A 13,487-nucleotide genomic window follows, 5' to 3' on the forward strand; every position below is an offset into this window, starting at 1 on the left:
CAGGTGAGGTAGAATTCTAACTCACTGATCACTATTCTAGAATGTAGAGCCCTGTAGCCACCAGTTCATCTGTAGGGTAGAGGTTCTTTGGGGGAAGGAGAATTTTTCCTTTAGAAGCAGTGTAGCAGTGGTTGCTGTGGGTACCCAAGTAGTAATTTGGTAATAACTTCCCTGGAGGACCAATAGAGTTTTCATTTTGGGAAGGCTGGGAGTTGGCCAGCCTGTGGAGAAGACTGACTAGAGGAGTGTTGGGAAATAAGAGTAGATGTAGTTGCACTTGAGAGAAGGCCCATGATTAACTATGCCTAGGAAGGAAGGATGTGACCCCATCTTCCCAACTTCTAATTTGCTGATCGAGTGCCCTTTGGAGTCAGGCCCTTCCTCCCAGGGCACCAGCGTCCTCACTTTGGATACTACTTGATCAGATGACCTCTGATGGTCTAAGGCCCTCTGACTAAAGATGGGAGTGTCAGAGAGAATGTGCATATTGGTGAGGATGACAGAGGAATGGGGGAAACTATTGACACTGACACTCATTGTAGACACTGGGAAACTTCATTAGCAAGATGGAAAAGATAATAAGGATGGTTTGTCTGGGTAGAAGCAGTGCTAGAAACAGTCATTTACCAGCACAATTAGTAGTCATGGGTCTCCTTAAAGCATAGGCCAAATGAACAGGGCTGGATAGTTATATGACTTCAGTACTAAGCTCTGTTCACGCATGCTCAGTCCTTAGCATCTATTGTTTGTGTTTTATGGTCATCTACTTTCATCTTAAAAATAGTTAGAAAGGACAGGGATGAGGCTTACTGGGAAGATACACCAGGGTAACACCTCATGTGAAAAAGAGCAAGGGATTTTAGTCGAGTCAGAAATTATTTCTTCTGTTCCCTCCTCCCCTTTTCTCTCTTTCCTTTCTTCCATTAAATCTCTTTTCTATCTCCTCCCTTCCAGTCACCTGTTTTTCATGAAGACCTCTAAGGGCTTCCAGGATGGACACATTTGGTATTCAATCTTCAGCCGCTCCCCTCGAAGCTCTTTTACAAGGGTTCAGAGGGTGTCCTGTTGCTTCTCTCTGCTCCTCTGCACAATGCTGACCAGCATCATGTTTTGGGGGGTCCCCAAAGACCCTGCAGAGCAGAAAATGGACTTGGGTAATTCTGCCTGAATGGGGGTCTATGGGCCAGAGGATGGCCAAGATGCCAACCAACATTGTTGTCAGTTCTGTCTATTTTCATCAATCATCATTAGCATCAAAACAAGCATTTATTAAGAGCCTTCTATCAGGCCCTGTGCTAAGTGTAGACAAAAAAAAAAAGGCAAAAACATGACCCTACCTGCAGGAAGCTCACATTCTACTGGGGAAGAGAACAAGCAAACCACCATATACATTCAGATATATGTATTGTAAATGAAAGATAATTTTAAAGGAAAGTACTAGTAGTAAAAGGGAGGGAGTAAGAGTGGCAGGGAGCAGAATAACAACCAGGGAAGGCTATTTGTGCTTGGATAATAGTCTTTGGCTGACATGTTTTTAACCTATGAGCTCCTCCTTGCACTGTGAGATCTTTGAGAGCAAGAATTGATTTCTGCATTTTTTGTATACCTAGTACTTAGGACCGTACCTTCTATGTGCTTAATAAATACTAATTGACCCTTTCTTTTGGACTACTCAGGTAAAATTGAATTCACTTGGCAGGAAGTGATGATTGGTTTGGAAAGCTCCCTCCTTATGTTCCCCATCAACCTACTTATTGTTCAGATCTTCCGGAACACAAGACCTCGGACACCCCAAAATGAGAAAACTGGGAAGAGTCCTGTGTCCCCACGGCTCCCTCCTACCCCAGAGGCTGCACAGGAGGCCCTCCTCACCCCTGAGACTGTAACAAAGGCAAGTTTTCACTATATGCTATGGAATTTTGAGTTTTCAGAGCAGAAGAATTGTTCCATGGGGCAAAAAGACAATAGATCTGGCCAGTAAAGATGCCAGCTTCTCTTACCATCTGAAGCTGTCATTGACCAGGTATATGGGCTGGTATGTTATATTCCATAGAGAAGAATGAGAATAAGGGAACTTTTAAGAGAAGAGGGATAGGAACAAGAATTTGTTATTATGTGCTAGGCCCTGTGCTAAGCATTCTACAAATGTTATCTTGTTTGAGCCTCACAACAGTCCTGGAAAGAAAGTTATTATCCCTATTTTACATTTGAGAAACATGAGGTAGGCAGGGGTTAAGTGACTTTCCTATGTTCACCAAACTAGTGCCTGAGACCAGATTTGACTCCACTTTTTCTGATTCTGGGCACAGTGCTTTATCTGCTATGTTATCTAACACAGATATATAACAGAGAGAGATAAAAAACAGACCCAGGGAAAGCAAACGAATTCCCCAGAGCAAAACTGTTTAGCCATGTTGAAAACTCATGAATCCTCTTCTTCCCACTGACACAGTTCAGCAATATGGGCATCAGTCTAGAAACACCAGCTCAGAAGCCTGGCCTAGTTATATTTTTATAAGCTGGCAAAAGGCTATTTCAAGGGTAGTAGAAAGATTAGTCTTCTTTTCAAGGCTATCGATGGCAGCTTCTCTCTTCTTGCCCCACAAATTAACTTCTTTCCTTCCTGATTCTTCTGATATTCTGCCTTACAAAAGTCCCAAGGGAACCAAAATGCTGCTGGTCTTGGGAGTTCTTGTAATCAGAATAAAAAAGAAAGTAAAGACTCTAATCGATAACTATTTACCAAAAAGAAACTAATGTCAAAAAACCATACCATCATTTGAATTTTTTTAGTTATATGTTTTTTTTAAGGCGAGTAGCATTAGCACAAATGCAGAACAAAGACTCCCAGCCTTAAGGAACTGGTCATTAAATGGTTCTCTGCAATGACAGCATGTTGAGATACGTTGACTGCCCCCATTGGCTGTGTTTTGTGTTTTTGTTTTTTCAACTTACAGGATATTCGGAGAATTGTCAGTTCACTGCTTAAAACTCTGAAGATTTCATCACTTGATTCACATTCAGATTTGGGGAAATTGATGGATATCAATAAACTATTGACTTTAATAGAAGAGATCATTTGCTCACAGAACAAAACTGGGAAGGATTTTAATGTGGAAAGCAGGAAAAAAGAGGATTTCTCTATCCTCACCCTTAGATCTGTCAACTTAAAAGGTATGTTGCAAGAAGAATAAGTTTCTTATAGCTTCTGTGATCAGCTAAGCAGATGTGATCTCCAAACTGTCATTCTTTTTGGAATAAAACAGAAGCATCCCTTTTTGTTTTCAAATTTTGAACAGTAGTCCAGTCCAGACCTTGACCACAATCTTCAAGGTCCCAGGCCCAGTCTTGCCTCTGTCCCTTTCATCAGATGACATCACCTCCTGATTTACTGAAAGGATTAGGGCCATTCAGGGCCAACACCCTTATTTTCCTTCCCCACCAAACCCCAACCCCACACTTTCTGAAGCCATACATTCACCATAGCCACAGATTCTTTCTATATTTCCTCCATGTCCTACTGCTTTCTTTATCAGAAGAAAATACATCCTTTCTCCTTGCCAAAGCTAACTCCTCCAACTCTCTCCTTTATCCCAGAATTTTTATCCTTTGGGATCTCAAATCTCTCTAGCATGCCCACTCACCTAAACTGTAGTCTCATATTAATACCTGCCTGCTAGATACTTATACTTGTTTATCCAACCAGCTTCTCAAGCTCAAGTCCAAAAGAAAGTTTAGCATTCTTCTCACTAAATCAACTCCTCTCAGTTTTCTTGTACATGTAATAGTTAACTCCCCTGTTTTCCCCATAAGATACAAGATTTCTTTTGATAATAACACCACCCTGCCATCCAAACTGAAAGACTTAATCACTTGACTCTTATCTTTTTATCCTCCATATTAAATCAAGTCATCAAATCAATTCTGATTTTTGCTGCAAAATGTTTCTCTTATCTGTCCTCTTTTTTTTTCATTCCCATTGCTTTTGGGACCAGAAAGTCTTGACTTTTACACCAATATTACAACACTTCCCAAATTGGTCCTCTTGCTCTACACTTTGCCTTGTCTGATCTATCATGCAAAAGGCTGTTAGACAAATATTCCTGAAGGGTCATTTACATCACTACCACCTGTGCTGTGCCAATTACCTGATCAGAAAACTTCAGTGGTTCCCAGTTTCTCACCACATCAAGTCTAGAATCTTGGGTGTAGGAAATTAGCTTTATTTTTTTTTAAACCCTTACCTTCCGTCTTGGAGTCAATACTGTGTATTGGCTCCAAGGCAGAAGAGTGGTAAGGGTAGGCAATAGGGGTCAAGTGACTTGCCCAGGGTCACACAGCTGGGAAGTGTCTGAGGCCAGATTTGAACCTAGGACCTCCCGTCTCTAGGCGTCTCTCAATCCACTGAGCTACCCAACTGCCCCCTGGAAATTAGCTTTATACTCAAAGATAAGTTGATAATGGTTCGAAGATACCTAGCAGGAAGTCTCCAAAAGAGTGTACAAGGAATCTGATTGGCTCTGTGCTATTTAATAATTTTATCAGTGACTTATATAAAGGCACAGTTCACATATCTGTCAAATTTTCATATGACACAAACCTAGGAATAAAAGCTAACACAATGAATGATATAGTCTGGATCCAAAAGGAATCTTGATAATCTGGAAGATATGGATGAATATAGTAAGAGGAATTTCAATAGAGGTAAATATAAATTTTAAGTTTGAGTTGAAAGAAAGCCAATTTTTTAAGTAAAAAATGGGGAGACATGGCTAGACAGCATTTCTGAGAAGGATATGAAGGTTTTTGTAAACTTTTAAGTCAGTATGTGGCACAGCAGGCCAAAAAAAAAAAAATACAGTCGAGTTGCAATAAGAAAAGCAAAGCTTCCAAGAATAGGGAAGTGATAGCCTTTCTATACTCTTATGAGAACACATATGGAATATTTTTTTTTCCATTCTGGGCACGCCAGTTTATAAAGGAATTGATAAACTGGAATGAACTAAAGAAAGCAACTGAGATGGTCCTTAAGTCCATGTCTTATGAGGCTAGGTTAATGAAACAGCATGTTAGTTTAGAGCAACGGTCGGCAACCTTTTTGGCCTTGAGAGCCATAAATGCCTGCGGAAGGTGGAGGATGGAGGCGGAAGGCGCTGGAATATGGGGTGGGGGCTGAAAGGCTCCCTGGGGCACATCCTGGGGCTCTGCCCAGACTGGCAGGTTGGGAAGTGGAGCCAGATATGGCTTGAGAGCCATACGTTGCTGACCCCTGGTTTAGAGAAAGCTCAAAGAGAATTATGATGGCTATCTTCAAATATGTGAAAAGCAATCATGTGGAAGGAGAATTAGACTTATTCTGCTTGACCCCATATGGCAAAACCAAGAACATTGAATGGAAGTTGCATAGAAACCAACTTAGTCTTGGTGTCAGGAAAAACTTCCTCATAACTAGAGCTCTCCAAAGTCAAATGATACCCTTCTACAAGTGGAAGGTTCTCTCTCCTTGGTGGTTTTCAAGAGAGGCTGAATGGCTACTTGCCAGGTATATTATAGTGGGTATTCCTTTCTTGTATGGGTTAAACTAGATAGCCACTGAGGTCCCTTCCCTCTCTCAGATTCTATGATTCTGACTATGATGTGCCTCAAGCCATAGTTTAAAGGATGAGAGGGCCAAATTTCAGGTGTCTGGAAAAAGAATTGCTATCCTACACTTGAAGAAAAAGTCTATAGACAATATTGACCCAATATTTTATGCAATATTTTTACTACTTGCAAGTTACACAGTCAACGTAAAGTCTACATTTTCTTCAATACAGTTCAGTTCTTATATTTTTTATCATTAGTTCTGAGATATAGATTGAACATACTTTGAAATTTGAATTTTTTAAAATCCCATGTATCCAATGATCCCATCTTTTTATAAGCTTTCTAGACAGCCATCTCCTTTGGTTCAGAGAGCACCCCGGTAGCTCAGTGGATAGAGAGCCGGGCCTAGAAACAGGAAGTCCTGTATTCAATTCTTGCCTCAGACACTTCTTAGCTGTGTGACCCTGGGTAAGTCCTTTACCATGCCCCCCCACCCTTATCCCATGCCTAGCTCTTACCATTCTTCTGCCTTCTAAGGCAGAAGGTAAGGATTAAAAAAAAAAAAAGGAGAGCTGAGACATACTATCTTTTTTTCCCCACCATTTAGCACAGAATACTGTGTGTTAATTACTTTTCTAGTTGTCTCTGCCCAGTAAGGTGTATCCAGAGACCCCCTTACTCGTAGCAGTAATTATCTTCTCTAGTTTGTATATTTTTCATTAAGAAATACTCACATAAGAATGTACCAGACCTAGTTTGGAAAACTATCTCCTTTTGTGATCCCGTGATGGATAAAGTATATCAATACCTGCATGGACCTTGTCCTTAGGTCTTAGAAATATTTTCTTTGCAAATTATCTCTGCATGTATGAATACTTTTTTCTGTTCTATATATCTTGTCCCTATTGCTCCATAGAAACTATTCCAATTCAACAACTATTGTTTGCAAGGTATTATGCTAGGCACTGAACTACAAAGATAGGTACAATATAGACCCTGTACTTAAGGAACTAACATTATAAAGAGGCATGGATGAATACACAAATAACTAGGATATTAAGGCTGGACTTTATCTTAGAGCAAAATGCTCTAAGATATCAAAGGAGAGACAGTTCACTTTCAGATGAGGGTGTCAGGAAAAGAAACCTTCATAGGGGACAAATGACATTTGAGTCACTTTTATTTCTATGAACTCATCTCGTAAAATGAGAAAGTTGTACTATATGAACTCTTGGGACAATTACAGCTCTAAATCCTTTGAGCAAAGGCAAGACAGCAGGAGAGGGCAGAATGAAATCAGGGAACAGTAATTGGCTGGAACAAAAAGTGTGCACACACACACACACACACACACAAATGTTTCCTGGGGGAACCCTATATTTTATAGGTTTTGAATCTTGCAAGAAAATATCTGTCCCATGTTTAAGGCACTCTGTGGATCCACATTCCCTAAAATCATAGCTCACAAGTCCCCGCTAACATATTAACCTTTAATAGCTAGAGGATACAATTAGTCCAAAGTGAAGTCATATCATGAAATTGCATAGGAAGAAAAGTAGCAACCAGACATCTCACTCCTGAAGCTGGGCATGAATGAGTGGACAGATGTAGTGAATTTTCATGGAAGGACACATATGTAGGGACTGTGTGGCCAGGCCTCAAGTATAGAAAAGCACCCACATAGGGGATATATGCAGCTACTCACCAGTAATAACTTATAGTGATGTTCTCACACTAACTTTCTGGATTTAGAGTCTCTGATAGACACTGCTCAGACAGAAATGTTGTCTTGGGCACTGCTCTGCTGGACTCGTAATCTCTGATGGACACTGCTCAGCTATAGGAGAGGCTCTGTTGGACACCGCTCTAATAGAGTCTCTGGTGCCTTTAGTTTCTGGTCCAGCTGATATCTTAGCTCTTTCTTCTTCAGAGAAGAGAGAGTATTACTTACTAAGCTTTCTTAACTTAAAGTCCATATTCCCCACTCCACCTCCGAAATCCTTGTTTGGGAACCAGCAAAGACTCTGGATTCTCCTATCTCATTGATTATCTGATTGCTTCTCAAGCATTGCAAAGTGAGGCCTCTCATTTTCCCAGCAGGATATTCTCAGCTGACATATCAACTTCTTTAAAACTAATAACAAGGTCTTCCCTTAAGACTTAGTCTTGTCTTTGGAATTCACTTACAAGTCCAGGAGCTTAGATGTCTCTGTTCAAGACCTTTTTCTAGTTGATAGTAAATATTTCATATTGCTCCCACTGCTAACCTCTAAATGCTAAATGATAAGCTAGGTAACTCCTATTGGTTCAATAACTACTAAACAACTCAGGGAATTCTAGGTTCCTTTGTTTTTTAACTCTAAGCCTCTTTTGCTCTCTCAGGTTCATGAGTGGGTAGAAAAAGGCAAAGAGACAAGCCAAGCCAAAGGGGCAAAGTGAATATAGTTGTTACATGTTTATGCTTATTCTTGGCCTTTTTGGATGAAGATATAAATAGCAAAGATCTAAAAAGGTCTTTACCCCATATCATTGCACATAAGGAGAGTAGAATGAAATTATAATGAAAAAATAGGTTAGAACTAGATTATGGGGGCCTTGAATGACAGGATTAGGGCTTGTGTATTGCTATCCTGGGGATTTTCACTCACTAAATAATGGGTTAAATGTTGGTGGAATGGCTATCTGAGGCTCCATTGGAAAAATATATTGCTCACCTTGGGATTTTTGGTGTGCCAGCCTGATGCCCAGGGTTGGGTCTGGTCTCCCTGGAAAGAGAGCATAGTGTATGAGAGATATTATCTAACCACTTCCAGAAGTAAAAGTATGGAGAAGGGTGATAGTTCTAAAGGCCAAAGAAGAACTGAACACAGATCTAGAGACAGAGCAGAGAAGAAAACTGGGAAGATATACAAAACTCAGATCTCATTTCTCTGAAGGTGGGACTAGAGTAAATGTAAAAGAATGACATACAGAGATCAGGTGTTAGTTTATTAACTTGGCCCCAAAGTGCAGAACTAGGAACACCTAGAAGCAGATGCAAACCAGAAGATTTAGGCTTTATATAAGGTAAAACTCAATAGTAAATAGAACCATTTCTATGTGGGATAGGTTGCCTCAAGAAGTAGTAAACTTCCTGTCACTGGAGGTCTTCAAGTGGGTGTTGGACAACCATCATACATGCTAAAGAGATTTCTGTCCAGGTATTTGGGCTAGATAGTTGTGAAGTCTTTTCCATCTTGGAGATTCTGATTGTGGGAAGTTAAAAATAAAATGGAGGAAAGTATAGAAAAGGATAAGAGGTTCCAAGCAAGTTTTCTTGTTGAAAGTAATCTTAGAAGAAGGAAGTCTTATCCTCCCTACTTGCTTCTCTTCCAAGGAAGGTCAATCTCCTGGATTGTACACTGCACAGAACTGTCCAAAACACTACTTGTCACCCAGATCTGATAGCTTGATGCAAATAACAAAAGTCCACATAGAAAATTTGAAGATGTAATCATTGACTCACTGGGTATAATCCAAGGGAACTGTTTGTAATGACTCAGATTCTGGTCATGAGGTTGAGAGACTGTGGTCCAGGAAAACAGACGATGGCTTGTTAGCAAATTTCCAGGAAATGATCATAGATTTGGCACAGTTAAGGAATCTTAGGTGTCATCCATTTTCCAGATTACTTGCTCAACACCATGAATAATTTTGCTATTCCCTTCCAATTTTGAAGTTCGGTGTGATGGTGTGTGATGGTGTGTGTGTGTGTGATGGTGTGATGGTGTGATGGTGTGATGGTGTGTGTGTGTGTGTGTGTGAGAGAGAGAGAGAGAGAGAGAGAGAGAGAGAGAGAGAGAGAGAGAGAGAGAGAGAGAGAGAGAGATGCTACACAGGGTTGGGGAACTAGCCTGAAAATATTTTCACCATCCCTTCTCAGTCAACATTTTTGCATTAGAAAATACACAAGTTCCAAACAACAGATTTACAGGATGAACTTTAAAGGACTTTGCATCCTGTAGAACCCAGGTGAGCCTATGTGCCCCTGGGGTAAAAAATAAATAATGAAAAAAAAAAAAACAAAAAAAACCCGATGCTTTCAATTTCATTGTATTTGTGAGTGTGCCCTAAGGGAGACAGGCTAAGATAGCAACCCTTTTGTAGGGCACCATTTACTCATTATTTGACATTGACTTAGATCGGGTTTTTTTGTTATAAAATGGAGATTATCCAAGCTTGTCTTATAATAATAAAGTGAGGACTCATCGAAGATTCAAAGCAGAAGATATAATTCAATCAATACCTGAAAAAGAAAACCCACTAAACCAACCATAAGAATGGTCATCTGGCCTTGGCTTAAAGACCGCTAGTGAACTGTCTCTAAGAGCCAGTCTTCCCACTTCTGCATAGCCCCAATGGCTAGAAGATTTTTCCTTAGAACCAACATAAATCTGTCCCTTTGTATCACCCAACGATTGGTCTTAACTGTTCTTTCAGTCCAAACAGAACAAATTTTTTCCCTCTTTTATTCCCTCTTCCACTTAACTGCTCTTAAGTATTTGAAGACAATTATCAAGTCTTTAATGAGTCTTCTCTTCTCCATACCTAATGCCAGTCTTAAAAGGGCAAAGGCCCAATTCTTGTGCCAAATTAGTCAAATTTGAAAATCCATTCTATATTAACTCAAACTTATTTGAATATCTGGTTCCTTGGACTCTTGACTGAACTCAGCCTCATTTTCAACCTTTGGATAGTGATGGCTCCTACTTTGCTGACCCATATTTCTGAACCTTGAACATGTAAATTTGTTACTGCAATAACTCTTCTTTACCACCACCACCCCCTGGTGCTTGCTGATGTTTTACCCTTTGGCTTTCTCTGACCCTCAGATTGTTTCTGGTCCTTCACCTCTGTGCTACAGATTGGTCCTGTCCAGACCAAAGAACTCTACCAATGTCCCCAACTAGGATGCAGGGAGCTCTGACCACATCCCATTACCAGTCTGGCCATGAAGCCAAAGAAGCAGTCCACACATCATATCCTAAATTCAGAGTTAGTCCTTGAGGCAGTAGGGAGTTTGAGAGACAGTAAAAACATTTTCCTTTTTGTGCCGTTTTTTACACACACACTATCTGTATACCTACTGGCATCTTATTTCTTTCTTTGTCACCTAGAGCAAACCAGAATCCCCAGAACTAAGAAAGAGATAAAGAATTGGCTCCAGAGCAGTGACTACAGTCATTATCTCCTTATGCATCTTCAACATGTAGAGAAAGAACTTCGACTTCTGGGGCCTCATGATTTCCAGGATCCCAAGTGCCATGCCCAGGCAATGGGGCAAATCGAGACTCTGAAAAGCCTTCTGAGGAACCTGGATAATTCCCAAGAACCAACAACCATGAGGTAACCTCAGATCAGGCTGATTCTGCCTTAGGAGAAAGCATGGAACCTGCCTCTCACCTGACACAGCCTGGTCCAGCTGGCAGTTGCTATAGATAGGGATGAGGTGGCCCTTTGGGGAAGAGTTCCTGGTTACATTTACCCAGATTTATTCCTATATCCCTGCCAAACCCACCCTCTTAGTCCTCCTCAGAGTAAGATTTCTTTAGTTCTATATATCTCTGGTCAAAAATCTCTCCTTGGATCTGCTCCTGGTTACATTTACCCAGATTTACACCCAACCCTCTTCCAACTTTTAGCTCTTCTGAGAGGAAGATTTCAGAAAAAGTAAGACTTCTATATCTCACTGACAACAATCTCCAAACCTCTCCAGCCTAAGAAAAGAGTTAGTTACTCAACTCTTTTGAACTCCTTTCCAAGAAGGATGGCCATCGTTTAGTCCTTAATTTACCAGGAGATCATCCTCTAGGTATTTTGAGTCTGAAGGGCTGGTCTGGATGATACAAGGTTTACTGGGAAAATGGCAATAGAATGGAAACTACCTACCTCATCTCTACAAGAACAAACCTGGATTAAAAATATTCTCAACAGTAATGATGGAAGCCAAATTCATTTTTCAGCCTTTAATTTTTTTTAAAACTCTTGCCTTCTGTCTTAGAATTGATACTAAATATTGTTGCCAAGGCAAAAGAGTGGTAAGGGCTAGGCAACTGGGGTTAAATGACTTGCCTAGGGGTACACGGCTAAGAAGAGTCTGAGGCCAGATTTGAACTCTGGTCCTCCTGACTCCAAGCTGGAGCTCCATCCACTGGGCTACCTCACTGCCCCTCCCCCCACCTTACATCTATCTCTAAAGACAAAATAGAATTTTCCTCAGAGAGTTAAATACTATGTTGTCCCTTCCCAGATCTCCTCTCATCTCTCCTTTTCTTTCTCCTTCCCAGAGACCAGTCCACAGTGAGAATCACTGGGTCCAACAAGCAAGGTTCTGCTAGCCCAGGCCTGCCCTGGTGGTTTGTCCTCATTGGCTGGCTGCTTATTGTGAGTACCAGTGGTACAGCAGCCTTCTTCACCATGCTCTACGGGCTGCACTACGGGAAGGACAACTCCATCAAATGGCTTCTTTCCATGGCAGTCTCATTTGTGGAAAGTGTTTTCATCACCCAACCCCTGAAGGTAACATTCCTCATCATCACCCAGAGTCTGGCTTCTGGTTAGCTGCCATGTGGGGTCAGTGCATCTCCTGATTTGACAGACTCTAAGTGTAGCATCACTGAAATGTCTCAAAGCCACCTTTTCAGTACCGCTTGCTCATGATCATTTCTCCCAGAATCAATGAATGAAGAAAAAGGGGCTTTAGAAATATATTAAGCAATTACTAATAAGCTCTTGGGATCCAAAGAGAAAAGTAGGAGAGTCCTTGCTTTCAAGGAGTTCACATTCTAATGAGAGAATCAACACATATAGGAAGGTTCACATGCAAAGACCCAGGAGTCCTTAGGGTGCCTCAGCAAGTCGGATGGCAATGTTCATGGGGTTTAAAGGAGACAAATGTTAAGGTCCTGTAGATCTTAGGATTCAGAGGCAAGGCAGATGCTAAGGCCTGGTAATCCTCCATCTTACTAAAAGGATTGTATCTGGTGACCCTCTATTCATCTAAGCAATCTGAATGGCCATCTCTGCCTCCATCATTGCCTACTTTGTTCACCTTAACGTAATTCAACAAATCTATCAATAAGTATTTTTTAAGTTCTTTCTTTGGGTAAAACCCTAGAGATACAATGATGGGGGGGGGGGAGATAAACTAAGCCCTCTGCCCTCAAATTACATATATTCTATTGTGGAAAAACACAAAAAAGTATAATGCATGATAAGAAGTGATGGAATCAAAGGCTAAATCAGCTAGAATCATTGAGATAAAATCAAGAAAAGAGGTAATTTTCAGCTGTGAGGTGTAGTGTTCTCCTTCATGGAGAAGGTAGCTCCTGATCTGGGCCTTGACAGAAGAAGAGAGATTGCCTAGGACAGTGATGGCAAACCTAGTGCTCTCTGTGGGCATGTGGTTGCCCTCCCCCTCCCCCAGTACATTACTAGAATAGCAGAGGACTCAGGCGGGGCTGCTCCCCTCCCCCTCACAATCCTCACCCCTCTGCCCAGTAGTCCAATTGGAGCACACAGAGGGTAAGGTGGGTGGCTCACAGACCGCAGAGCTGGAGGGGAGCTGAGCACTTGGGCCACTCTCCTCCCAGCTCTCTACACTCACTGAGGACATTCCTCACTTCACCAGCCTCTCCATCCAGCAGCCCAATGAAAGAGCTTTCTCCCTCCCCTGTGTGGAGTAAAGTGGGGTGGGGTGTCCCCAGCATATGGGGGGGGGGCCAGCACAGCACTCGGTCTGGTGCAGGGTAGGGGTAGAGCCCAGAACTCCATCTCTAAAAGGTTTGCTATCACTAGCCTGGGACCTTGTATTTCCCTCACTGCACAGACATTGTGCAAAGGAGGCAAAGAGATCTGAAATC

The 13,487-nt window shown here is 41.4% G+C and overlaps 1 protein-coding gene across 1 annotated transcript in view; it reads left to right on the forward strand.

The window, feature by feature from the left end:
• Positions 1-13,487, forward strand: part of PKD1L2 (polycystin 1 like 2) — a 147,224-nt gene that overhangs the window by 74,035 nt on the left and 59,702 nt on the right. Inside the window, 5 exon segments of the mRNA XM_044663653.1 lie at positions 955-1,154; positions 1,677-1,891; positions 2,958-3,174; positions 10,743-10,971; positions 11,913-12,144. Of these exon segments, the coding sequence (XP_044519588.1) occupies positions 955-1,154; positions 1,677-1,891; positions 2,958-3,174; positions 10,743-10,971; positions 11,913-12,144 (1,093 nt within the window).

The sequence above is a fragment of the Gracilinanus agilis genome, chromosome 2, assembly GCF_016433145.1.
Source record: "Gracilinanus agilis isolate LMUSP501 chromosome 2, AgileGrace, whole genome shotgun sequence".
Taxonomy (NCBI): domain Eukaryota; kingdom Metazoa; phylum Chordata; class Mammalia; order Didelphimorphia; family Didelphidae; genus Gracilinanus; species Gracilinanus agilis.